This window comes from Falco naumanni, chromosome 6 (genome assembly GCF_017639655.2).
Source record: "Falco naumanni isolate bFalNau1 chromosome 6, bFalNau1.pat, whole genome shotgun sequence".
NCBI classification, from domain to species: Eukaryota; Metazoa; Chordata; class Aves; order Falconiformes; family Falconidae; genus Falco; species Falco naumanni.
The window spans coordinates 85044910-85072417 of NC_054059.1; the positions used below are offsets into that span (position 1 = coordinate 85044910).

General features: G+C 40.0%; 1 protein-coding gene across 1 annotated transcript; it reads right to left on the reverse strand.

The window, feature by feature from the left end:
• Positions 1–428: 428 nt before the first annotated feature.
• OPN3 (opsin 3) lies at positions 429–23604 on the reverse strand. The gene is made up of 4 exons (XM_040599227.1): positions 23138–23604; positions 7320–7639; positions 5949–6200; positions 429–2916 (listed from the first exon to the last, which is right to left on the reverse strand). Exons 1-4 carry the CDS (start codon positions 23487–23489, stop codon positions 2653–2655), a joined length of 1188 nt encoding a protein of 395 aa, XP_040455161.1. The 5' UTR covers positions 23490–23604; the 3' UTR covers positions 429–2652.
• Between the last annotated feature and the right edge of the window lie 3904 nt (positions 23605–27508).

The following is a 27508-nucleotide window of genomic DNA, read 5'->3' on the forward strand; positions in this document are numbered from 1 at the left end:
ACTAGTGACACTTCACAAGCTATACAAACAATTCAACTCAAACAGTTCACAAAAAATACCATTTTAGGCCACCAATTTACACAAAGTAGCCAAGATAACAAATTTACAACAGTTTTTAGTGTTTAGTTGCCATATACTGTTACATAATTGTTAGTGTGCTATGTATTGTGGTAAATACGTTGCTCATCAGTTATTTAAAAAGATACCGTTATTGTCAATTTACCTTAATAAATCTGAACAGTGGATAGTTTCTCTTTACAGACCCTAGACTTGTTCTTTACAAAGGTCAAGTGGAATCCTGAAATGCTATGGTTTTCTCAGGGCCTAATGCCACCCTTCAAGCTGTATCCAACAAGTGACAATGCCAAACCATCTCCCTCCCTCTCAGCGGGGAAAGAAATATTGAACCCAGAACACATTGATATATATATATATAAGGTACATTTAATCACTCATTGAAGGCTCAATATACAGAAAATACTAAAATGCCAAATGTTTTGTTAAAAGGATAGACTCATTACATGGAATGCTAATTTACATCTTTCTCCTTTTGTAAATATAAACGTGCATAGATGTAGTAGTGGTCACTGGCTGAAAACTTAGTTCTTGATGTTGTAATGAACATGCTTTAGTAAGGGCAGATCATTGACATGGTAAGACAACTTACCTATGCATTTGTAGCAAAACAAAAATAAAAAATATGAAAGAAACAACAACAAGTATTGTCTGTTTTCTCTGAGATTATATGATTTAATCTAGACACCAGAGCAGACTGCAGATGCACTTTTAAACACGACACACAGCCAGTTTACCAGTGCTAAAGCTCTAGAGGTGCACGTATAAGGAATTTGCCTCTTTAAAAACACAGGCACAAGGACAAAGTCAGTCACTTGTTCTGAGATGAGGTCACTCCCTACTCCTAGGGACTAGCTCAAAGTTTCTACATTTAGACCCTATTTCTATTTACTTTTCAAGTTTTAATCTTGACTGCAGGGCCAATGGCTACAGTGGCAACAGTTATTCAACATGTTCCTTTTATACCTCACAGAAGATTTGTCCCCAGTAGTTTCTTAATTGTTTTTCTTACAGCTTTCACAAAGATGGACAATCTGCATATTGCAGATCCACACTGCCCATTTAGCAGACTGAGGCAGAGAAGTTAACACTGGTGCAATGGATGTGGTAGAGAACTACTTTCCACAATTCAAAATCAGTTCTCTAACTTACTCACCAAATGCTGACAGCAAGCCATGTCTGGGGCACAATCCTGTTGCTATTTTGTACCAGCAAGGCTTACAAAGTGTGTGTGTGTGTGTGTGTGTGTTGGGGGATATAAAAATCTGTATCTGTTCTGTTCACTGAGCTGGAAGTAAGACAATCATTACTCACACTACAACTCGGGCAAAAGTTACCCTGCTCTTCTCTAACCGCTACGTTCACCAGTGCCAGAGAAGGTTCAGGATTGTTATAGGAAGACACTCTTCATCCATGTACAGAATAAATGGATGCCAGATAAAGATGCAGAAAGCACATATAAAAAAAGAAAAATTCTGATTCTCCCTTTTCACTGACCTTTTTTCACTGGTGCTTTGATTTGCATGATTTTCTTCACTATGTAGCTCAGGGTTCCTACCAGGTAGCACCAAGAAAATGTTTTGCTGAGTACACAGGGACAGCTTTCTGGAGGCTTCTGGTTTAACCGTAACCCCAGTCATCATTTACATCACTTTTTACCAGCCCTGACCCTGCAAAGTAGCAATTCAGACCAACTAAACTGCAGCCAACTTCAAACATTCCTCCTTCCCTGATAACTCTGTGAGCTGGGAATGTTGGCAGTTCAGGGATCACAGGATAACTGAAGCTGAAAGGAACCTCAGGAAATCTCTCATCTGACTTGTTCCACTGCTTGACTGTACTCAGGGTGAAAAAGCTTCTCCTTATATCCCATCCAAATCTCTCTTGTTTCAGTTCATACTCATTGCCCGTGATCCTTTCACTATGAATTGCCCTGAAGGGCCTGGCTGCATCTCATTGAAAACCTCCCCATCTCTCACTGGGGTCCCAAAACTGCATGTAGTATCTAGATGTGGTCTAATGTGTGCTGAGCTGAGGGCATAATCCCTTCAGACCACTGGCTCTGATCCTGTCAGTACAGCCTGGAATGCTGGTGCCCTTCCTTACTGCCAGGGCACACTGCAGGCTCATGTCCTGCTCACTGAGCAACAGGACTCCACATCCTTTTCCACAGAGCTGTGTCCCAGGCAGCCAGGTCCAGCCTGCTGTGCTGCAGCATCATTCTTCCTTCCCAAGAATGGGACTTTGCACTTGCCCTTGCTGAACTTTATAACATTTCTGTCAACACATTCCTCCAGCCTGATCAAGTTCTCCTGAATGACAATCCTACAATATGCTTTAAGGAAATCCAAGGTAAAGACATCCACCAGCAATTTTGGCACGGATGCAGAGATTTCAGTACTGTGACCAAAACCAAACTACCTGCAGAGCTTCAGATGCAGAATCCCTTCAGTATTTCACAGCTTAAGAATGTGGTTTCCTTTGGCAGCCCACAGACACTGCCACTAAAACCGGTCTCTAACCTAAGCAGTCTACTGGCTGAAGTCCATCTCATTCTCACGTCTCTTTAGCTCAGCCCTATAGTGGCTTGACTTGGATGACATTTACTTTTGTTCCATTGTGTTTACTGTTGTCATCTATTTCCTGAGTGTCATCGCTGGTGATAATAAAAATGATAGAGGAAGAGCTGAAAGTCACTTTCTTCTTTGGCCTGTCCCCTGCTTTCTGAGACATAACTATTGGTCGTATTGGTTTCTCATTCCCTGTTGCTGGTGTCTCTTTCACGGTCTTCTGGAATCTCATCAAGCGAAAGCACAGGAGTTGCAAAAGGCATCGTCGAAACTGCAAGAGAAAATAAATAGAATAAATTTACAGCTTCCTAAGCATGCACTTCCTAAGCGTTCACTATCATGTACAACCCAGTGAAAACAACAGTACAGTAAATGACTCAACAGATTTCTGTGTATCTTCACCATTCCGTTAGTTTCAGTGCTGTAACATGGTGGCTTTTTAGTGGGTACTTTTCTCTCTATGCCAAAGAGCTGAATAGAATCACGTAGCCAGTAGAGGGCAATGAAATGCAATTTAATATTCTACCAGCAGCAACATCTGCAATTCACAATCTGCAAACAAGAAGACTGGACTCCAAAGTGTGCTATAGGTATTGTTCCCATATTCAAAAAAAAATCACACATTTGATCTAGCAGGGGAAGACTATTCTCAGGAACACTCCACAAAGGATGCAGAGGGAAGGAACAAGGGGATGAAGGGGATACAAAGTGATGTTTTCGTTCTCTTAAGTAACTGCAGGTTCTGGAATTTTAACAAAAGCATTGAATGTCAGATGTAAAATGAAATTTAAGTGATTAGTAAATAGAACTAAAATGTTGCTATTCAATAAGGAAGGAACAGAAGTCTTTCAGTTAATTAGAAGCCATTTATGATACAGTAAGTCTGTCCTGCCTTGTGATTGGATAATGCAAGGTATTCAGTGAAAGCTTGCATCAGTATATAGAACAATAAATGCAGTAGTAGCACCGTTTAAAATGTTTCAGTTATGGTCTCCTCTTCACAAAGCAAAGCATTCAGGTATGTGGGTTAGAGGATGCACCATTCAGTAGTTCCATGTCCGCACACATCTGAAGCTCAAATATGTTCCTCTAGGGAAATTCTCTGGTTTTACAAGAAATAAGTGGGCAGCTCCCTCTTTTACTAAACCATAAGAAGACATGCCTGGAATGTATGAAGAGGATTTAAAACAAACAAACAAACCAAAAAAAAAAAACCAACAAAAAACCAAAAACACAACAACAAATGAGGGGTGGGGGGTGGAGGGGAACAACCACACACTTTTCTCTGTAAAGGGAGTAGAACATCTTTCTCAACAACCTTCCATTTAGCTGTATTAAGGATTATTCTGTATTATCCTGCATGGCCAGTGACTGTTTTTCCAGCTATTATGCAAGAAGCTCTCTGACATGCCAGTTTGGAAAAAGGTTTTGTTATAGGAAATTAATCCTACTCTGACAGAGGGGAAGCAATAAGTCCTGTTGGGAAGGGGACCTAGAATGTTTTAAGATCATATAGAAAGATAATATGTAAGGGAATGATCATGTGAAGGTCTCGGAGATTTCAGAGATAATGTGGCACCTCTGAGTAGCACAGTAGAGTGAAGGCACGAGCAAGTTAGAACAAGCCAGACAGATGAAGAATACTATAGAGAAGACGTGGCTTTAGGATTCCTTCTGAGGGCAAAATAAACCTGAAGATAAGCACAAATATTATCGTTTTGGTCTTATTCTGGAATTAGAGGTTAGTAAGAAGTACTCCACAAATGTGTCAAATAAGCACATTCAACTGATTCATTCTTATCCTGGCTATGACTTCACTGGCACTGTGCCTGGTACCAGTTTGATTTGCTTCTGGGTATCAGAACCTAGGAAATCTCTTTCAGATAAACTACTCAGCCTGTCATCTAGGGTACAGCATCAGTGCCACTGTATTAAAAAGTCACTCTATTGTAAAATACTCTTTCTGAACATGATTGTTGTTAGCTCCCCATATCCAGGACAGCTCTGATATTGTGCAGCTGCGTGGTCTTGGACCAGCTTGCTGTGAAAACTAGCTATGGGTGAAAAGCTGCAAGACACCACATTGGGGGCCTCCTTCCCTCACTCAGGAACAGCATTTAAGCTCACCCTCGGTCCTGGCCTGAGTGGCACCACAGCCTTTGCCTGGCTGCCCACTTGGCTGATCCAACCCACTAACTTGGCTGCCTTGTGCTTACAGACTGCTGGCTGGCCCAGGCTGCTACCTGGCAATTGCAAACCAGTGTAGGAAATCACAGAAAATTCCGTATCTGTAATGAGCTAAAAGGTAATTAAAACCCAGGGAAATCCTTCTAGGAATCATTCATGTTTTTTTACCTCTTCTCAAGTGATTCTATTACACTCCAGATATATTTAGATCTATACAAACTTGGTTTCAGAAGTTTACACTGTGCATGTTACACTTCCAGTTAGCATTCTGGGTTAAAGTGAAGCTATTTTAATGTCTAAATAAATTCACCAACACTGCTTAACTGCATCCAGCAGTTATCTTCACAGTACTGATGATTTACAGAAAGATGTATAGTTCTCTAGTCTCCACATATTTGACATGCCACTGATAACTCCAAATACTTCCATTCTCTCTTTGCTCTATAAGGCACTAAAATGAGCAGTTACCACCATTAAATCAGCAGTCTACTTTTCATAATGAAGACTACAAAAGCAGACAAAAATAAAAACTTGTTTCTCATCGATAAGTATGTCTTCTTAACAGTATATAATTTGTCTCCAAAAAAACATTTCACTGTCATCCACATGAGATTTCGGCATTGAATACAATGAAGCTCTGACAAATGTTACCAGTGTAACATTGGAAATACTATGCTGAGTTGTTCAATCCTTATATAGCCATAACAGATAAGTCAAAGGCAAGTTTTTTCTTCCTAAAAACAAGACACCAGATATTCTGAATCTTCTCTGATGGAGTTCTGTTGTGGTAAGGCAGTGATTTATATGAGGTTTTCTAGTTGTAATCCATTTCATGGGTAAACTGCCCAAACTAGACACTTAAATTTTGACACTCCCCCTCCCTTTCATGTGAGTGCTCACGTGTGAACTCAGACATTTAAAATCCGATTTCTGATAAGGTAGTACTTTAAGCAACATCAGGGATTTTAATTCTACTAGATCTTTACCATTTATCCTAGCTGTTCAAATTTTTTTGAAAATCTAAGCTTTAGAGATTAAAATAAATCAGATCTAAACTCCACATCTGTAGTACTGGCTACTAATTATTAAACAAAAGAAAAACTTTAATGTACCTACCTTTCTACTCATGAAGATATAGATGACTGGATTGTAAGCAGTGCTTGATTTGGCAAAGAATGATGGAATGACAGCTACTGTTGGAGTTACAAGGTTGCTATAGCCATATGTTACCAGGAGGGAGACCACCGCATAGGGCATCCAACAAATAAGGAACGTGGAGATCATTAAGAAACACATTTTAGCCACCTTCTTTTCATATTTGAGAAGTTTGATCACTTGAACTGTCTGGAAATCTTCCACACAGCGAAGCTGTAGAAGAAGAAGATAAAATGGCAAAGTAAAATAGCTCTGCATTTTACTTGTAACTGAATAGTTCTACATTTATTCATAAATAACTAATTCGCTAATTTAGTTTTAGGCACAGATACTATATGCCATACCTTGTGAACTACAATTCTTCTGGAAGTTTACATCATGCTTCCCAGACTTTTATCGTTTAATTAAGTGTAAAGATACAATCTGAGGAAAAGCAGAATAGCAAATCCACTGGAAAACTGCAAATCCAGTGATGTTACAAAACATGCTGCACTGATTATAAATATTTTAGAAAACTGATTTGCTCTCATCCACTGGCATAAGCAAGTTCAGTTTACATTCAATGGTCCCTAGCCTGACTTTGTTAGACAATCCTGTAGATTTATGTGATTCGCAGTCTTTAGAGAGAAGAAAATATCACAAATAGAGTTTTCTGTACTGCTCTGCCACCTTGTAACCCTAAAATTATGAAACCTCTATTTAAAGCAGAACACTAAGCAGCAGGTTCCCAGTGTTATCTGAGTAAGTCAAAAAATAAGGAGAAGATGGGTCACATAGGTGAGCATTCTCCATAACAGTTATCAGTTGTCCAATATCATTGACCACAAACCCGAACAGGTCCAAACTAATTACACACAGAATATGAAACATTAACACTTTCTGACACTAAAGATCTGGACTGAATTAAAATGCATTGCCTTAACATGGAAAATTGTTTTAACAGGGCTTAATCTCCACTTGGAAGAGTTTTACAGCATTATCTTATCAAGAGTAGCAAGGAGGGGGAAAGAGTTGTTTAATCAGAATTGCAAACAGTTTTCTTTTTCCATTTTTTCAAGGGAGGATCTGCTGTGGATTAGAAATCATGAGCACTTCCCTAACCTGCTTCCCAGTGAAACTATACAACAAGTAGACATTGGTAGCTCTAGGATGGTTCTCCTCCAACCCTACATCCTTTCTAGTGGTACCTGACATGGATGAAAATTAAACGTTCAAAAGTTTGAATTGGAAGCAAGAGTGCAAATTTAGGCTCTGATCCAAGCTTAATATAGAGCATCAACATTTTTAACTGAAAATATTACATTAAAAGAAGTCTTATTTGAATTAACTTACCATTCTTACTGCATATAGAATATGGCCATAGCAATAGGCCATGATCCCAACAGGTGCTACTAGACAGCCAAGGAAAAAAAGGAGCACAAAGGAGGTATCATTGGGGTCTTTTGATTTCCAGTCCACTGAGCAGCCTAATCCATGAATTTCCAGTGTATATCTGTTCCAGCCCAAAAGAGGTGCTCCAGTCCAGGCTAATGAGTAGAGCCAGATGTATGTGATAGCCCGCCAAGACCAAGAGAAGTCAATCACTTTTGCATGGACTACTCGAATGTAGCGTTCATAGGCAAGAACAGTGAGAGTCATAATTGAAACAATTCCTGTAAGAAAAATAAAAAAGGTCAATTAAATCACTAGCCAACATTGCAAATTGGTCTGAAGTCCTTTTGATAAGTGTTACCTTTGCTAGCAGGTTAACTCAAAATTAGCTAGCTCATATTATGAATCTAACACCAATAGGCTTTTTTTAGGTGATGTCCCATTGCTCACCAGCTACTAACCCAAACTTAGTATCACTAACTTCAAAACTACTCAGAGTAGGGTGCTAGCATCTGACCCATGATGCCCAATGGCCAAGAAGTAGGGCAAGGGGAAAAAAAAAAAAAAGAGACCAAGCTAATACTTGTTCCTAAGCGTTACTTCATTAAGTGAGAGATCATACTCCAAAGGGTTTTTTTCTGTTGGCAATTGTTGTGGCATTTTTGTTGTTGTTCTTGGGGTGAGTTTTTTTTTTGGGGGGTGGGTTTTTTTTATGGTTTTGTTTTTTGTTTTTTTTTGTTTGGGTGGGTTTTTTTGTGTTTTGTGTTTTGGTTGTGTTGTTTTTTGGTTTGTTTTTTTTTTTTTTCTAAAGGAAAAGCTACCAAATAAAACTGATATAATCAGCGACAACAAAATCTGTTAAAAACCTAGGGAATTAAGAGTAGAGACTAATATGCACCTTTAACATGAACAAAATGACTAGCAGAATTCCAACTTCTTTTCGGATTTCCTGGAAGTCTTTGCATTGCAAAGAACAACCGGGAAAGCACAGGGTTGCACTGCTGAAGAAGTCCCATCTGGAAGACATTGGATTATTTTGAGTGTCCTTTCCTATCTTGCTGCTATCATAAAAATACCAGTCTGTTTCAATTAGTTGTGCGCTCTTTTCCTTTTCTGTCCACCTCAAACCCACTACAAACTTATTAACGTGTTATGACATGAATCACAGATTAATTTTCAGCATTCAGTACTACCCTATCCATACACTTTGATAATTTAGTGACGTCAAGGCAATTCTGTCTTGCTCAGGATATAAAGATTTTTGTTTCAATGGTCTGTGAAATTTGATGATCAAAACCCAAACTGCCCATCAGGCATGTGTCAGTCACCTGAAATCTGTTAAATTCAGTCATTGAGCTTATATATACAAGCTCTTTAACAACAAAAGGGTGTATTTTCACAGCAGTTTGTGAGGTTAGATAAGTATCTGTGTCTCGTTGGTGTACATATGATCTAATATGAAGCGCAAGTATTTTGTCATGCATATACACAGCAGTTAATTTCAAGGACATTCATATTTGTCATAACGTGCATTTATATAGCTGTATGAAGGTTAAACATGCAGATTTCACTGTAAAAGACAGAATAATCATTAGATCCAGCAGAAACCTTCAAAGGTTTTCACAGATAATCTGATCTCACTTTAGAAAAAGGATAAGCATTTCAGGAAGACAAATTAACAATACCACTCTAAAGCACGAGCAACATTGATTTTAGGAAGGCAACTAAGACTAACAAAATCTAGAGCAACGCAGCCTCTGTTTCAAGGCATTCAACAGCAAACCCATGATATTATTAACCAAATATCTCACAGTGGGATATGCTTTAAGATCTCTAAGAAAGTTTCTTTACCCTGCAAGTATTAGAGCATCCCTTTTTACAGGTGATGAATTTAGAAAGTTTTCTTGATTAACAGGAAGGATTTCCCACTCTAAAGGAAAACATGCCACATTCTTGTCATGGCTTTCTTCGAAGTGAAACAATGAATTTTTGTTTTTATTGTTAAGTACATTTTTTGCCAGTGTTATCTTTAAACTTTCATCACAAAGAGAAGCAGATATCGCTGGGCATGCAGAGTGCAAGGTATACTGTTTTCACAATTAGTTTTGTGTAGGTTTTTGGGGGTTTTTCTTGTATAAGTCATCACTATAGAATTTTGTTTTCATGGCTTGCAAGAGAAATTGAACTAGAAAACGTGGACCAGAGGGTTTCCAAAAGACATAAGGTTTGGTTGGTTGGTTGTTGGTTTTTTTAAATGAAGTTGATGAGAAGTCCTTCAGGCCATTTTTCAGGACCTAACATGCTGGAAATACATTGAAGGATGTGGATCTAATCAAGATCTTAGCAGGAATTAGAAAATAATTGCAGAACTACATAGGTACTGTTCTACTTCGTTTAGCTCAGGTAGATGCTTAGTACAAACAAATGCAGTCTACTTCCTGAACACAAGGTAAAGCAAGAAGTTCCCCTCCCGCTTCTCTGTGTCCAAACATTAGGAGATAGAAAATTTTACCTGACAGTTACTAAAATCGTCCACAGACATGTTTATGGAGGAAAATTCATGTCAATCACCTTAGGCTCAGTTTGCTTATATAGTGCACAGAGGCTTTGTCTGTGATCAGCAAGTGGAAAGTGCAGCTTTTCAGGATGGTGAATCAGGATTCCCAAATTAACCGCTTGCTCTTCAACACCTTCCTTCTCCCTACAATGATATCCAATGACTAATGTCCCTGTGTACTCTTAGTATTTCCCCATTAATTTTTATATAAGAGTTTTGAATTCTGGCCATGACATAGTAATCAAAAGCACACATGCTTGGTTGAAAGAACAGGTGTTCAGAAGCAATAATTTATTGAGTCCTTGACATTCTCAAGGAAGCCATTGGAAGCTCAACATCTCTAAAAATTGGTACTTACACAGAGATCTTTGAGCAGGTTTAGATCAAGACCCTTTCAGTCTGAAACCAGTGCTCTTTACAGGAATACTTCAGATTTCGACCTGAACCATCAAAAGGGATGTTGGTTAGCCCATTGGGCAGCATGTGCTAAAATGCAAATCCCCATTCTGTTGGTATTCAAGAAGTGTCTGGCAGCATGCAGGCATGAGGCAAGAAATGCAGGTCACAGCATATTACAGTAAATTCCTCTTTAATGCAGTAACAAGGTCATAGCTGTAAGAGTAGAGGTTGAAGCAGTTAACCATAAAAACAGAAACTGGAAACAAAATACCCTTGCAAGATAAGATAAAATGCAGGGAATTTTGTCCAGAAAAGCCCCTCATTTACTATGGAGCCAAAGCTGCTTGTTTCTTTGTGGTAGACGGCGTGCAGAAACCTATGAAAACAGGAATACTGAGATCTGCCCTAATATATGCGAGATCCACAAGAAGAATGGTTTTCACAGAGAGCAATGAGCCATTGGAATAATCTCCCCAAGTAAGTGAGGGATTCTCCTATACTGGACACTTAAGATTCAGCTGGACAAAGTGCTGGACCATCTTGTCTAGACCGTGATTTTGCAAAGAAAGGTTGGATCAGATGATCCCAGAGGTCCCTTCCAACTTGGTGTTCTATGTTTCTATTAATATCTTTATCAGTGTACTGTATGACTTGATGCCTTTTTCAAAAAAGAAATAAAGCTTGCAAAAATCTGTACAAGATAAAACTTATTTTGATTTTACTGTGTAAAATCTGTGCAACTTGAAGGTTAAGCTTGTGATTTCAAGGTTTCAAATGTTATTACCACTATTTGTTTAAGCCCGTAAAAAACAAGCAGCTGCACAACTCTTCGTTACACCACAAGAGCTCTTGCTTTTAATAGAAATAACAACTATAATTCTTGGCAAAAGTTTTCCAGCTTGTAAAAGTTTCAACTACTTATTTTATTCCTAACTCTAAAGTATATAAAAAAAATAAAAATAAAAATCCTTGAGAGGTAGAATCGTCAGAACTGTCAAAAATTACATAGGATCTTATGTTCCACTAAAAGTCAGTGAAGGTCCACTTTTGCACTGGGAGGCAGAGAAGGTCTTTTTTGTTATAACATGACTTCAGTACAGGCAAGGGCAAGACTAGAACAGAAAATAATTTAATATCTGTCCCCTCCCCCCACCAGTTACGCATCTTTTCCATTCTGCATCAATATGCAACCAAAACACATTTGTTATTTCTAACAAAAACTTTGAGAAAGCAGCACCACCGGTTGGCTTGTGTAACTATAATAGCCTCATGGATAGACCAATAAAGTATGAACTGACTTTCATATCTGTGAATGATCTGCAGCAGCAACTTGAGACCTTGTATGTTACTTGAGTTTCCCAACTGTTGGGAATTTCAGCTATTCTATGTGTGCACTTTATAACAACAAATTCCATTATGAAGCTGCAAAGCCATAAAAGCAGAAAATGCCCAAGGGTCTCATACAACTCTAAGCAGCAAAAGCTGGAATATTTCTGCCACCTCCACACATAATGATACAAACTAGTAACACTCACAGTAGCACAAATCTTTAAAAAGTCTGTTCAAACTCAATGCGCTACTGTCAACATGAAACATGCATTTTGACATTCTATAGTTTCTCTCCATATGCTAATAGCACTGTCAAGTTTCAAGCAAATTTCTACACAGGACAAAATAAAAAAAAATAGTATTTAACAAGTCACTTATAGATTATTTGAGTAATTACCTATACCTCTACCACACTGATCCCAAGGATGGAAAATGTGTTCTCAAACGAGGAAATTATAATTAAATGAGAAGGGGAGAAGGAAGAATTTATACATTTTGGTAGGGGAAACTAATTCAATTGGAGATTAGCTCTGGTGACAAGGATGGTTTCAAGTAGCATTTGCGATATAGTCAACATGCTAGAGAGCACTGCTGGGACTTTACAGCTCTTGGTTATGATTAACAAATGAAAGAGTTGCATTTCCTTTTGAGATTATTTTAAGTTCATTACTTTTTTTTTCCCCCATGGCAATCCAGGATTCTATTAAACTTGCTCTATTACCCTATTAATGCCAACAAGAAGATAGCCAACAAATATGACATCTAAAGATACAGCTACAGAGCAATTGCTAAATCTACATATAAAGTCATAGCTTTCATGAAGCAAAGCAGAGCTTTTCACAAGACCTATCTAGATGCATAGTTCAAAGGGTTCAGTAAAATTTGCTCATTTTAAAGTCAACCACAAATGGATATAATAAGGACTCATTTCTTAAAGGGCCCGCTTCTAATACATTTCTGCCCCTAGTAGACTTATTTGCAGCGGTCTAGAAGTCAGCCTTTAATCAGACTTTCCATCTTCAAAAAAAATAGTTTTTGAATCAATAATAACTATTAAATAAGATTTTAATATACATGCTTATCAGTTTGCCCTTGAAGCCAAAGCTGTTATATCAAAATAACTTCTATAAAAGCTAATCCTCTCGATTGACATGTTCTGCAAGATAACTAACAGAAGTGTAAAAGTGGTTTCAGACACAGTTAAAGCTTGAAACAAATACATAAAAATTCACCTTTGCATCCTAGTTTTATTAGATGTAGTGTATATTTGCTTGCAGTCCAGGTTTTTCCCAGCAAATGTCAATAAAGCTACAGAGAAGGCTGAGTGAAGTTTATTATGGTTCACTGCAGAGTTCACAAGTGAATCCTGAAGCCTTCATTCAAGCAAAATTCATATTAAATGTTAATGAAGCCACTGTACGCACAGACTTCATCCATTAGTCACTTTGGATTTTAACCCAAAGCTTTCAGAATTATTTAATTCTAGAGATCTTCCTTTTGTATATTAGACTTCAACATCTTTCAATCAGCTTTCCACTGTTAGCGATCTCTTCTGTCAAAACATTATTTTATCATGAAGTTTCTCTTATACCCTAACAGGTCACTTTTTCTGGCCAGTTCACAGTGCTGTATTTTTGCCCAATATTAACACTAAATACCTATGGCAGGAAGGATGGAGGGAATAGTTAGATGATCACAGTTAAAAGGTTTAAATGCAGGATGCTGTACAAAGCATTGGTCATTTGTGGTTTGGATAAACCTATTAAATTCATCTCCATAAGACATACATCTGAAATATGATGTATTTGGTGGATCTCTGGGGGTATCTATGCTGGACATTAAAGATTCTCTGCTTTTTCTGTGGTCATTAAGTCTTCCTGGCATAACCTACATTTAAAAGCAATTAGGGATAACATACACCTATAGCCACCTTGATTTTCAAACACTACACAAGCCTCCATAAAGACCATAATTTTGTTTGGATGACATTCATATTTAAGTTAGAGGAAAAAAAAAGGGCTATGCCCTTCCTTTGTCTACTCATTGATCTTCTAGGCAAACGTGCACAGTAGCAGTACAGTATTAATTTCTCTACTTCCAGTCATACTTGCATATTCAGATCGAAATATTGCAGAGAAACTTGAGTTTGCTTCTACTGTAAAAAAATAATTAATTCATGATGCTATCCTGAGTTAGTTAATTCAGGTTCAAACAGAAGAAAACCCACAATTTTAATTTGTATCAGCAACTGGATGTATCAGTAACTGGAATACCACACTACAGACAAGTGTCGAGAACAACATACTAACAAGAGTGATAAATATAACCTTCTTGTTATGGATTTCATGGAGCAAAATATTTATTTTTATTTCACCCCAGTATAGATTAATTCTTAACATTGATTTCTCCATGTTGACTCCAGCTGTGACATCAAGCATCAAAACAATCCCAGAACTTTAACACTAAAGAACAGGTGTAAGTGTTCTTTATCTACTCATATGCCAAATAAAGCGCTGGTAAAGAGGCTGGTAAGCATGTACCTGGTGACACTGTAGTAACTATCCCTAGTATAATTGGGATCATGCTATGAAATGAAGCAATTTGTGAGATTCCATATCCTGTGAGGTTGAGGTTCTCTGAGGCAGGGGAGGAGGGGGAAGGCCATGGTTGTGTGTTACTTTCAATATTATCTCATGATCAATGGTTGCATGTATCTGGTGTTTAGCTTTATGCTGTCGAAGCCAGCAGACTTCAGGGTCCCTTCAATATGTGACACTCTAGATCATCTTGCAAGGCTAGGTCCTGCGGTATTTCATGTGATAAGCAGATGGAATATCCTTCAGGTATGTAACATGTCTGGCCTGATGCCACAATTCCCCCATAGCATTGAGCTGGCATTTTCCAAGTGGAGCCATAGGAGCTGACTCCCAAAATTTTTTATCTTATATGACAGGAGTAAAAAAAGAAACCCTATACAGTGTTATCTAGAGCAGACACACATATACTAAAAAAATAATCTCATGTAAGTAGAATATTTGTCAGTCTCTCAAAGATTCTCTTAAGTCTGTTTTCAGAGCTGTTCCTGTCATCTCTCCCTACTTATAAACATAATCCTTTCCCATCCTCTATATTCCACCTTCTTTGGTATTTCTTTTTCAATCCTGCTGTCTATGAACACATTCTTTCATATCACACATTTTAGTAGGAAAGGATGGGAATACATGGCAGTAGCAAGTACAGCTACAGGGGTTTTGTCTTTGCATGCTCAGAAATCAAATTGAAAGGCAAATCTATGACCATAAAGGATCTCCAGTCACAGCTAATATTAAAGAAGTGAGAATACAGTCCCTTTGCCCAAGGATAATGAAACTTGAAGATCCAATACATATGCCGATTGAGATACCTGCCACTACTCCTACATGCCACTTTCTGATGCCAGTTCTTTCAATAAATTGGTATTACCACTCCTGTGAAGCAACCATGAATCTTTTGTTTCAAGCCATTATAAATTAGATCCTGGCAAAGATTTTCCATGAGCAAACAGATGCAAGGCTTCTTGTGCTCTCCCCACAGAAATGCAGTGCTTTGCATAATGCCATACACTTTGGTGGTAGTTCTCACTTGGAAGAACCTTGCCTTTTTTCACACACACACACACACACACACACAGACACACACACAGACACACACACAGACACACACACAGACACACACACAGACACACACACAGACACACAGACACTTTTCTGAGAAAATGATGAAATATATGCTGATTTAAAAAAAAATAAATATGGAAAGCCAATGGGAACCTATACTTCTCTTCAAGCAAGGGAGAGACAAATACAGGAATTCATTGCTTTGACTCTGAGCAAAATTATGCACTTTAAAACAATTTTTAGTTTTTACCTGAAAGAATTTTTTTTTTTTTATGCTTAAAGCTTCCAGAGATACTCGAGACCTATCCATTTTGATTCAAGACTAAGGCCTAAGATTCTGAGGGTTCATTTACTCTAGCAGCAAATCAGGCTTTCTAACTCTTCCTGAAAGACTTGACTGCTCAGTGTTCACAGATAATGCTTGTCTGAGCTACAGATTTTAATCTCAGAAAATACTCCTATCAGTAAGTACTGATTACAAACATAAAGACTTTCTCTTTAGGAACTACAGATGCTAGTTTTAGCTCCGATTTAAACCTGGGCAATTACCCTACCATGAATGGGGTCATTCCCATATAAGCTGTGTAGATAAATGTAGCAAAAGAAATGTGTCCTCCTGTTCAAGCCACTAGCATTCAATTTCTATGTTGCAACTCTTCCTCTTCTCCAGTACCCAGCCACTCAGAATCAGGGAAGAATGATAAACTGTTTCTTGTTGTCTGGAGTCTTTTGAAGAAAATTCCATTTTTTTGCCCTTTGATGGTGTCTCATGTGATAATTATTTCTTCTGTACTCTGGGTTTTCCAGGAGTCATATCATGGATACATCATTAAATGCTTCAAGCTGTACAGTGTAGGTCATGGAGAAGAGTGCAAAAGACGCACTGCAGCTCAGACATTGCCCCATACGATGTGTATTCTGATTTCTATAATCCTTAATTAGAACAAAAATACTGCAGTACTTTCAGAATAGAAGTGTTAGTTTCAACTAATTCTAACAACCACAATTGCTTCTGCCCTCTCCATGCAATATACAACTTACTTGCATGGTTTGCTATATTGCCTCCCCAAAACGTGGTAATTTGGACAGAGGGGGTATCAGATACGCATTCCTGAAGGCTGGGCATCTCTACAGAGCAACTGCAGCACAATGTAAAAACAAGATTCAGCTCTGAGACAGACCTTGACTTCTGTTAAAGGACATAATATTTTCTATATCAATTAATCCTTGACCTACATCCAAGTGCTGAATTACTATTTGGCATACCTAATCAGAGAGGAAAGCCATTCTTCTGCAATCCCTCCTCACCTCCTTCATGTTTGAAAAGCCAGAGAGCAGCAACTTACTAGAAGGAACTTCTTGTCCACGGCAAGACAAAGTACTATGGCACTCTGTAGTTTTGCATTACAAAATACATTACAGACTATTTGAATTCAGCAGTTAGGTGTTACAGTATGTCTTAGACAACAGTTATGTATGAGTTCTGATTTTTCAACAAACTTTAGCATCCACAGTCAGATCTAGGTAAATGAAAATCACTGCTTCTAGACATAACGCACTTCAAGTATATTTTATATACAACTCATCTATAAAACTATAGGGAAATTAATGACCTCTCCCATGTTCAATCCTGCAAGTGATTAAATCACTCCAAAAAAAACAACTGCTAAAGCTGAAAGCATGCCGATTGAGTCTCCAGCTGTCTGTAACACAAGATCCTAAAACTGTCTGCTGAGTAACCACAGAAAACGCTTTTAGTGAGATTAAATCAGTGCATATAACATACATTGGTAATGCAAAAGGGTGGCAGAGGGCACCATTCTTTCAGTGTGCAGAGCCTTAGATGCAGTAGCTAACAATTATATACAGATGGTTTTGCTTTGTTTTAAAATAGGCTGTAACTGAAGCCAGGTCCACAGGACAATCTCTGGCAATTAATCCTTACTTCATTATTGTGTGTGTGTGAGAAGGGGGAGGAGGGAAATCAGCTTGCCTTAAAACAAATTTATAAAATAGCCTAAGATGTACACTCTGCAGCTTTTCACGGGAAAGTGCAGTTTGTAAAACTGCTTACAAATTTTCCCATCCTCCTGTTCACATTACTGGATGGGAATATACAGATGGATTTCAGCGTTTACTTGGTAGCTCACCAAGATCTAGTGGTTCTATACCAATGGTAACTTGTCCAAAAGGGTCATAATACTTTCAATGGCTTTGACATTAAAAGCTGGCAATGTTTATTTACCCTCACAAGAGCAGCTTACAGTTAGGAAAGAGACAGGTCTCTAATCACACTTCAGTAACACTAGCCTTTCAATCACAAACAAATAAGGTTTAATAATTGAAAGCCTACCCCAGAGTATACTCTTACTATGCCATCTTCTGTCAAGAGACTGCCTCAGATTTTGGTTCCTGTTCCTCAAGACATTCCTATTATCCACCATTTTTTTCACTCCTCTCTTCCCTCGCTCAGTTAAATGCATCAGAAATTGTTAGAAGAACAATTAGAAGAAGAAACCAAAGTGGCAGATGGTTTAGTTTCCATTACTTGTAGCTGAAGTGATTTATGTTCAAGAGGTACGTATGTATGCTCCACGTGATCAGACTAGCTAACTTCTAAACCCTCAAAGCTTATTCCTATGCACAGGAGGCATTAAAGCAGACACCTACTGCCTGTGGATGGGCAGGATACAGACTTCTCTTCACACATTCAGTTCTGCAACAGCCACTGTTATTTTAAAAAATCTTGTCTGTTTGTGAAAAAACAGTAGATGCACATAAAGATTATTATGCCCTGAGCCTGTATTCCACAATTAAACAAATTCTTGCTTCGGGTAAGAGGGTGCCCATATCTGTTATCAAAGACATTTGGGTATGTTTAGCTGTCCTCTCCACCAATTATAACCAAAAACCTACGCTCTCAGTGACAGACAGCAAACCTCTCAGGTATGAACTGTATTACTAAATCAGATAAAGAGATTACACAGATCTCTACAACTTGTGTCTTGGTTAACTACAGATAGGGAAAGAGGGAAAGAGTTACAAGCTTTTAAGTAAGGAGAGTGTGGTAGACTCAGTGGGACCAGCAGAGCTGACTGCACACCTCCATGGAAAGAGATGGCCCTCACGGTTTAAATACATCACTTAATTGAAGTAGCTACCATATTCCATTGGGATACATCACCTGTTCAAAAATAGATACTGGAATTCAATATAACTAAATTAAATGGGGATTACTGTCTAGGACAGACAACCACGTCATTGAAGCTTAGACTAAGAGTTATCTGTTAGTCATCTGATCTATGTTGTTTTCCCCACACTAGTACATGGGGCACTAAGAATGGCTTTGTAATATCAAAAGGCTCTTTTCATGGCCTCTGTTGTGAAGACGTATGTGCCTTAACTGTATCTTGACTTTAGAATCTAACCGTAAAAGAAAATTGGGATTGTTACTTGTGTGACGAGGACAGAGGTTCAGTAGTCAAAATGATCAGTTTTGCTCTGTAGCAAACAGATCTCTGCATGCTCTAAAGGTGCAATGAAAAGCTTTCAAAAAATAGAAATTTTCCCAGAAAAAAATATCTAGCAGGAGAATGAACAGCAGGTTCTAAATTGTTCAATGCAACACAAGCAGAATATAATAATACTACATGGGCTTGCCTAATGATAAAGTTACAATAATGCAGAAGTAGACAATTGCAAAGAACGCAAAAATCAGCCATTTACTCCTAGACAATCTGTAGTTCTGTTGACACTTTCTCAACTGAAAAGCTTCAGAACATGGACATGTGCTTACAGTGTCTTAAGTTCTGGATCTCATGTGCCTCCAAACTGCTAGACTGGCTGGTAAAATTGGTAAAATGAGAAGCACTTTTGCAAAGGAGATATTCAGATTCTCCAATCCAAAATTCTTTGGAGAAGTGTAGGGAGTGCCTCCTTGTTGTGTGTGTTGGGGGAAGTTGTTGTTGCCATTATGTAACAAATATTTCTGAAAATTTGGATACTACCAGTTTATTTTAAGCACACATTCCACCTACGAATATCAGTATAATTAAATACATAGAGGAACACAGAAATATCTTGGTCTTGGTTTTCAAAACAGTATGAGCAAAAACCTCCTAACAACTGTCATGGTTTAACTCTGGCCAGCAACTCAGCATCACACAGCTACTTGCTCATTCTCCCTGAAGAGTAAAAGTAAGAAAATGTATGGGTTGAGATAAAGACCATTTAGTAGGGAAAGCAAAAGCCGCACATACAAACAAAGCAGAACAAGGAATTCTTTCACCCCTTCCCACCGGCAGGCAGGTATTCAGCCAGCTCTAGGAATGCAGGGCTTTATCACACATAAAGATTACTTGGGAAGACAAATGCCATTGCTTTGACCATCCCCCCCCCTTCCTTCTTCTTCTCCCCTGCTTTATATGCTGAGCATGACATCATATAGTATGGGTTACCCCTTGGGTCAGTTGTCCTGGCAGCATCCCCCCCCCCAGCTTCTTGTGCTCATGGGTGGGGTGGGGTGGGAAGCAGAAAAGCCCTTGGCTCTGTGTAAGCCCTGCTCAGCAATAATGAAAACATCCCTGCATTATCAACACTGTTTCCAGCACAAATCCAAAACACAGACCCATACTAGCTACAATGAAGAAAATTAACTCCATCCCTGCCAAAACCAGCACATAACATGTGACAATTTGAAATAAAGCTGCATAGTGATGATTTTCAAAGTGATTCCTGATTATCAACTACAATAATTGGAAAGAATCTGATTTTTAAAACTTGTTGAGAATTAACTCTGAATTCAAAGTGAGAATCGTATTTATGTTTTTCTAAAGCAGCTTTAATCATGTGTCCCAAACTTGTTAAACTGTCAGGGGAACATCTCATTTACAGGTCAACAAATGCAGAAGACAACACCAAGTATTTGGGCTTAGGGGCTGTTCTTCCAAGGGAAAAAAAAAAAAAAAAAAAAACTACATAAGGATTTTCTTATTTGAACTGAAGATTGAACAGCCTTTGGACCTGAAGAGCTGGTACAGAAAGCTCACATAGCAATGTCCGCGTTCATACTCAAGAATGTGATCACATATCTGTAAATAAACAGGTTTTGGTCACCTAATGGAAAATGAGCTGGACTAGGTCCAATCCCAGGACAGATCCACAGCAGTAAAGTAACCTCACAGTATCTGTTACTATTTAATAGACTCTATATCCACGATATCACAGCTACCACCACTTTATTCTAGAAACATCATTATTGGGCCACTCCAGTTTACTGAGCAATTGAAAACTGCAAAGCTGTAACTACTCTGCTTAGTTAATGAGAACTTCACTTTTAACAGCTGCCAGTTGTGTGTGTCTTCTGATCAATGAATGTACTTTTCATTCCCAAATGTTCCTGGGGGGAGGGGTTGGGGGGAGTTTTATGCCTTACAAAGCACTGCTGTATTACCCAGCAGTAACACACATACAAGACTTCCATTACAATACCTTCCCCCTCCACCACCACCCCAAGATAACAGCTGAATTGGGCTTTTATGTACAAGAGAAGTGTTACTGTTCTCTTCTTAGACATATTACAAAATGAAAATAGAAGCTGTGGTGGCGATAGTCCAGATGGCAAACACAGTGTGATGCTACCTGCAGGGCATGAGTTCGTTTGGGATTTTTTTGCCTCAGTATTGACATGCCCTTGCTATCCTACTCAGGTGGGGAGCCACTTATCTCAAAAAACAGAAAAGAATAACCTTTCTATTTCCAGGTGATAATATAAATTATAATATATATATTTCCAGGTGAGAATATGAAAACAATAATATGTACAAAAGGAAAGCTTAAGATTAAACATAACTTTATTAGGTTAGCATCAAATTATAATAGCCAAGTTAAATATTTTCTAAGCTTTACGTGACAGCTGAACCAAGTAAATTCAGGGATCACACACTCCTGAACATCCAAGTTATGCATTTATTCTGCACTCCAATACGACAAACTACACACAGACACACGCTTTTCTAATACATCATAAAAGAAAGAAATTCTTCCCATTGAAACACACTATGGAAGAGGAAAATGTAACCAAACACAGGAAGATGTAATTTTGCAAACCAGTGATGCTAGTTTGACTGCCCTGTAGATAGGGCCCATGAATTTGCCTGCTTTTTTTTTTTTTTTTTTAACAAATAAATTACGTAAAGGGATACAGGAAAGCATCAACACGGAATACATTTATGATGACAAATCATGTAGCACACCACAAAATAGAAATTAAAAATCATGAATGATCAAGCAATTTACTTGCCAATTTATACCTCATTGTTTCTATTTGTCCTATCTGGAAGATGGTAAGATATTATTATAGTCTGGTTTTTTATCATTACCCCTACTATGCATCTTATTTTTTGACCCTATATGGAAGATGCCTTCATCAAAAATAGTAAGTATAATATATGAGGGACAAAGATAGGAACAGAACCATACTTCACTTCTCCGGTGTAAGCTTAATGTTCAGCTGCCTGGCAGAATCTGGTTGGCAGACACTTGAGTTCCTCAAGCATTTGAACCAGGTGAGTGATGTAGACAGTCTTATGCTTGCTAGGTTCTCTAGTACGATCCCTGATAACACCAGCAAACAAGTGTCTGAGAGCTGTGCACCATAGAAATCACCCAATACCAAACCTTGCACATGTGGCTAACTACATCCTGCATCTACCACAGCTTCTAAGATTTTTGCTGCACTACGCAGCAGCAGTCAAATCAATCATCAGCAACCATGCACCTTCGTCCCAGCAGCCCAAAGGCAGACTAAATGCCATGTAAAACAAGGATTATGCAGGAAAGCTACAAAGCTTATTAAAGACTTTAATTTGCCTTATTACAGTCAATTTTCAGTGCACACATGTCGCATGGGTGCACTATGATCCACCTCTAACTTATACAGCTCTGCCAGAAAAAAAGGATCTGGCATGAGCTTCAGATTTGGTTATTGACAAGCCAAACACTTTCACCGTTAGAAACACAACCTGTTCTTTTACCAGTAAAAACAAAGCTATATTCCTTTTAACAGGTATGTAGCCGGATTGCAACCTATTCTGCAGACTTCTCTGAAGGGTATGTATGAATTTCAGGGATGAAAGCAGTAAAGAGATGACAGGTTTGGAAAACGGGGGTTTTAGCACTTCCACTATATCCATTTCACAGGAATCAGTGGTTTCCCAAAACCCAGCTGTGACACCGTTATGACTGAAGGGTAGCACCTGAATTCCACAGATGGATAAAGAAACTGGAGGAGGCATTACCAAACGCTGGGGAGCCTCACACCCTGTTGGGACCTCACCTGCCCCACCGAGGTGGGACGCTGCTGGCCCCACAGCCGGCCTCCTGCCTCCTCCTTACGCAGCGTTCCCTCACATAAAATACAGTATTTTATGCGCATGAGTCTGCGCAACACTCGGCCAACTCGGAGACCCCTTTAACCACGCTGCTGTCTATCCCCCTAAGTCTTCCCGTCACACCAGCAAGGGCGGGAGGCCGAGGAACAGGTTCCCGATGAACGTACCGTTCGCTCCGGCTCGTTTTACCTCAGCGCTACCGACTCGCGTAACGAAACTCCGCCGGGAGCGGGGCGCCCACCCCCGGCCCGGCTGCCCCGGCACGGAGCGGCCCCCCCCGGCCCCAGGCCGGCCAAAGGAAGAAACGTCCCGCAGCGAGGGACGCGGCCAGGCGACCTGGGGACAGCTGGGGACGGGGCGCAGGGAAAGCGGGCACGGACAGCGAGGGCAGCCGGGGGTGGGGGGGACAGGGAGAGACACGAGGCGACCGCGGGCCCCGCCACCCACCGAAAAGGCTGTTGCTGAAGCCGTCCCAGACGCAGCCGGCGGCATCCCAGACCCAGCGGCTCCTCAGGCAGGACATGAAGGTAAGGCTGACGCCGAAGACGGACACCAGCAGGTCGCTGAGGCTGATGTTGACGAGGAAGAGGTTGGTGGGCGTGCGGAGCCGCTTGAACTTGTAGTAAAGCACCAGCACCAGCAAGTTGTTGCACAAGCCCAGCATGCCGATGGTGGCGACGAGCAGCGCCAGCAGCTCGTAAGTGCCGGCGCTGAAGAGGGGCCGCTCGCCCGGCACCTCCTGCTCCGCCGCGGCGGGCTCAGGCCGGCTGGTCGTGCCCGTGCTGTTCCCCGAGTGCATAGCTCAGGGCTCGCCGCTCATAGCCCGTCCGGCGCGGGGCTGAGCCTCCCTGCCGCCCCCGGCCCCACCGCGGTCCGCGGCTGAGGCGGGGGCAGGAGGAGGAGCCCCCGCCGCCTTCCCGCCCACGGAGGGCGCGCCCTCGGGTGGCCTCGCCCTCGCCTGCCCTCGGGTGGGCCGCGGCCTGCCCCCGCGCGGCTCCGCAGCAGATGCCTCACCTCGCCCTGTCGCGGGTGGCGACAGCCGGGTCGTGGCGGGGATGTGGCCGCCTCCTCCTCTCCCTCCAAGCCGCTGGCCGTCCTGGCTCGGCGGGGCTGCCAGCAGCAGCGCTGCCCTCTGGGGAGCCGCACTTGGGTAGGCCTCCTCTGTGCCCCCCTCCGGGAAGGGGCAGAAACTGCTGAGCTGGAATTTAGACTTCTTTCCCTGATAATCTGCCAGTGACAGCTCCTACGATGGCGGTATTTTCTTCTGAGGTGCTCCACCACAGTGCTCTAGTTGCATCCTCCTAAGGCCACCAGCAGCGTCTTGGCCCGGGCAAACTTGTGGTGCAAGCCACCACTTTTTTGTCAGCCACGGAGCAAGTAAGGTACCAAAACTGCTATGAAGTCACCTCTTTTCATACCTTTGTCTCCAGCATGTGTTGTGTGAAAATGATACAGGAATGCACAAGATGCCTGTGCACGGCTCTAGCTGGTTTTAGGCAGGGTGCTGTCCCAAATCCCAGCTATGCTGTCTCCAAAGGAACCTGTCCCTGAGTGTATCACAGGGATTTTTGCTCAGCACAGCTTTAGGCCTAAAACACCTCGTGAAGCCAAACATCAGGCTCACAGGATGACCTCTAGCTTGCTTTGCTAGCTGACCCACGTCTGATGTGTGACAGCCTTCACAAAGGCCCAGAAGAAACTTTCAGTTTAGGTCTATTCTTAGTTTAGTTGAAGAAAAAAAGATGTCTGCTATGGAAGCAACAGAATTTTCAGGGAAATGTGTCTTGGCAAACAGTACCTGGTTGGTTTGGGTTTTTTTCTTCTCTTAAATACATAGTGGTGTTAAAAGGGCTAGACTGAGGCTGTAATTCCTTGTGGACTGAAACTGAAAACACAGATAGCTGAGGTAGGTTTGATGTCTTTCAAAACACATATCTATATACAAATTATGGGTATGTCATGGCAATTTTATATGACAAATTGCTGCTGTAACCCAAGGATAGGAATTGAGAAAGTCATGGGTCAGAAAAAAAAAAACACTGATTAAAGTAGCTATTCTAAGCAATGTTATCTTTATTTACAATCTATGTTTTCAAATCCATCAAATAGGATTTAATCGATAACTGAAACCTAGTTAGAAAAGATGCTTCAGTCTGTTTCTTCATCACTGGTCTGGTTTTTTTTCTCATTACAAAGACAGCGGGAGCAAGCGCCTGCCTGTCTCAAATCAATTATATTTTGTCCCCCTAAAAGCTCGACATATAGAACACATGACCTTCCAAAATTTCCAGTAACAGACCACTAACACTTCAGCATGGGCTTTAGGGAAGACATAATTATTTATTTTTACTTGTCCATAGAAGAGATTTACCTGTGCATGACAGACTGTGTTAAAAAATACTGTGTCCATACACAGTCACAGGTTGGTTTAGGACCAGTTGCTGCGTGGTAAGAGTCTAATGATGAGACATAGCTTGGCCAAATCAATGGTACACTTTGTTGAGAGGAAGACATGTCTGTCTTCTGTCTTTAAAAAGGAAAATCTTGAATTGTGTACCTTTTTTATCCCTGCAAAATGAAAGGAGAAAAAAGCTGGTAAGGAAGAACAGGGGAGAAATGTAATTTAGCAAGTAGTATATGTTAGAGAACATACTGTCCATTGGCAGATTCCATTATATACTCAGGATTTCTAAGTAGTTTTTCACTACAGCACCTGTGAAAAATACTCCCTCTAGATATCTTTTGGATTTTAGAAAACAAGAGAAAGAGAACCCATAAATTACATTTTACAAAGATTTTACCTCAGAATTCCTGTTTTGGGATTTTTCAAAGCAAAATTAAATATATCCATAAATATGGAGTCTCTTCAGTGCTTGATTTGACAGTGGTCATATGATTAATACTGTAAAATTGCTAACATTATTCAAGTGATCTTGAATACTTCATGAGCAGACTTCCATTTGTCTTCCATGCAGTGTCACTATTCATATGAGGCACAACAAAAAGAAATGCTGTGTTATTCTATCATCAGGTCAAAGGCAAAGCTAGAAACAGAACCTTGACTCCTAATTCTAGTCCAGCACCTGTTTTACCTAACACTGTCTAGATCCAATGCAGCTATGGTTTTAATAATGTAATTAATGCATTAGCCAATCCTTTTCTAACTTTTCATGCAATTAAAAAGCTGAAATATTCTAAGAAACACAGGCATCTGCTTTGCAGTGCTTCATGTTTACACTATTTTATATTTGGACCAGACCGTTCATCAAACATGCATGCATATTAATGGCAATGCTGCAAAAAGGATTTTACCTTTACTTTTACAGTTGCATGAAAGGAGAAACCACAATCCATTGTCTGCATTTCTGGAAGTGTATGTGTGTGGTTTACTGGAGGTGTGTCTCAGCTCAAAGTACTAAATATATATGTAGCTGAGCTCATGGGATTAAAGCAGTACAACAAGAAGCTAGAATAGAAGGTCCCCAGTCCTGTACTGTACAAACAGTCCTTGAAACTCCCAAGGACTTCCTAGATCACTTTGGCAACAGTCCTTTTAATGTGTTATCTGTTAACGCACAATTTACATGGGATGGGAGAATGCATTGGCTGTAAATTTGCAGATGGGCTATATGTATGTGTGTGGAGATATATGCTTACACATGTATAAGAAAAAAACTTAAAAGCCAGCTGTGGAAATAATCATTCAAAACTGGGAAGTCTGCCGATGTCTGGGACTGTCTTCAAAAGTTCCCTGCCTTTGCTGTATTTAGCAATTTGAAATGTTCCAGGACGTCAGAGCAGTGAGTGTCACCCACATGTTAGAGCTGAAGAATCTGAAGCGGAATAAATAAAGTGCCAAGGTTGCTGCCACACTCCAACCTTGTGTAGAAATACAAACCACAAACCATGACTCCCAGTTCTAACTATACCCTCAAAAATGTCAGAGCTTTTGCAGTGAGAACATTGCAGAGTGGAAAAAAGTGTTTTAAGGCATTCAAGAGACCTATTTCATTTCCTGTTTGTTCATTCATTTGTATGTTGCTTTCACTCATTTTCTGTCTTTATCTTCTGCTAGCATACTTTCAAGTGGCAGGCTCTTCCCTGACAAGCAGAAAGCGAGCAGAAAAGAGAAGGGTTTTTTTCCATACTCAGTGTTTCAGGAATCAGATGATGCTGGGGTTTTGCTGTCTGTTTTGAACTTTGTAAAGCTTATTATTTCAAAGGGCATGGTAGACAGCCAGACTGCAGTCCTCTGAAAGGAAACAAAACGCCGCCACCACCACCACCACCCCCCTCCCCCAAACCCTGCCTACCTGGCTTCTGCTTTTTAATTTGGATTTTAAAGCCTTCTCCTGGCATTTGTTTCCTTGCACGTTCTCTTTGCTATTCTTTAGCCTAATCTTTATTAGCCAAAAAAAAATCATTTAGCCAAGTTATTATTCGCTGTATCTATATATAGCTGCAGTGTATATCTATAGAGCAAGGGTGAGTTTTTAGACAGAAGAAACCTTTCATCTGTTCCTAAGCACTTGGCATTAAAACAAGGTTATTAATATAGATCTACATCTGTTGATAGTGAAATATGTAAGAAAAAAATGCACAAGCCTAATGACAAAAGTTCAGAATTAGGGCTTGATTCTACAGAATTTGTAATCCTAGCTATACAATCTAGTCCATGTTGGGATGTGAATTTTAAATCAAAAAACAAGCAAAGTGGAAAAGTTGCAAGAATCTGAGAACAGTCTGGACTGAGTAAAGTGTTTGGCTCAAACATGGTTCACTGAAGCAAGCACAAGTGTTTGCAGCAGGGAGGAGACC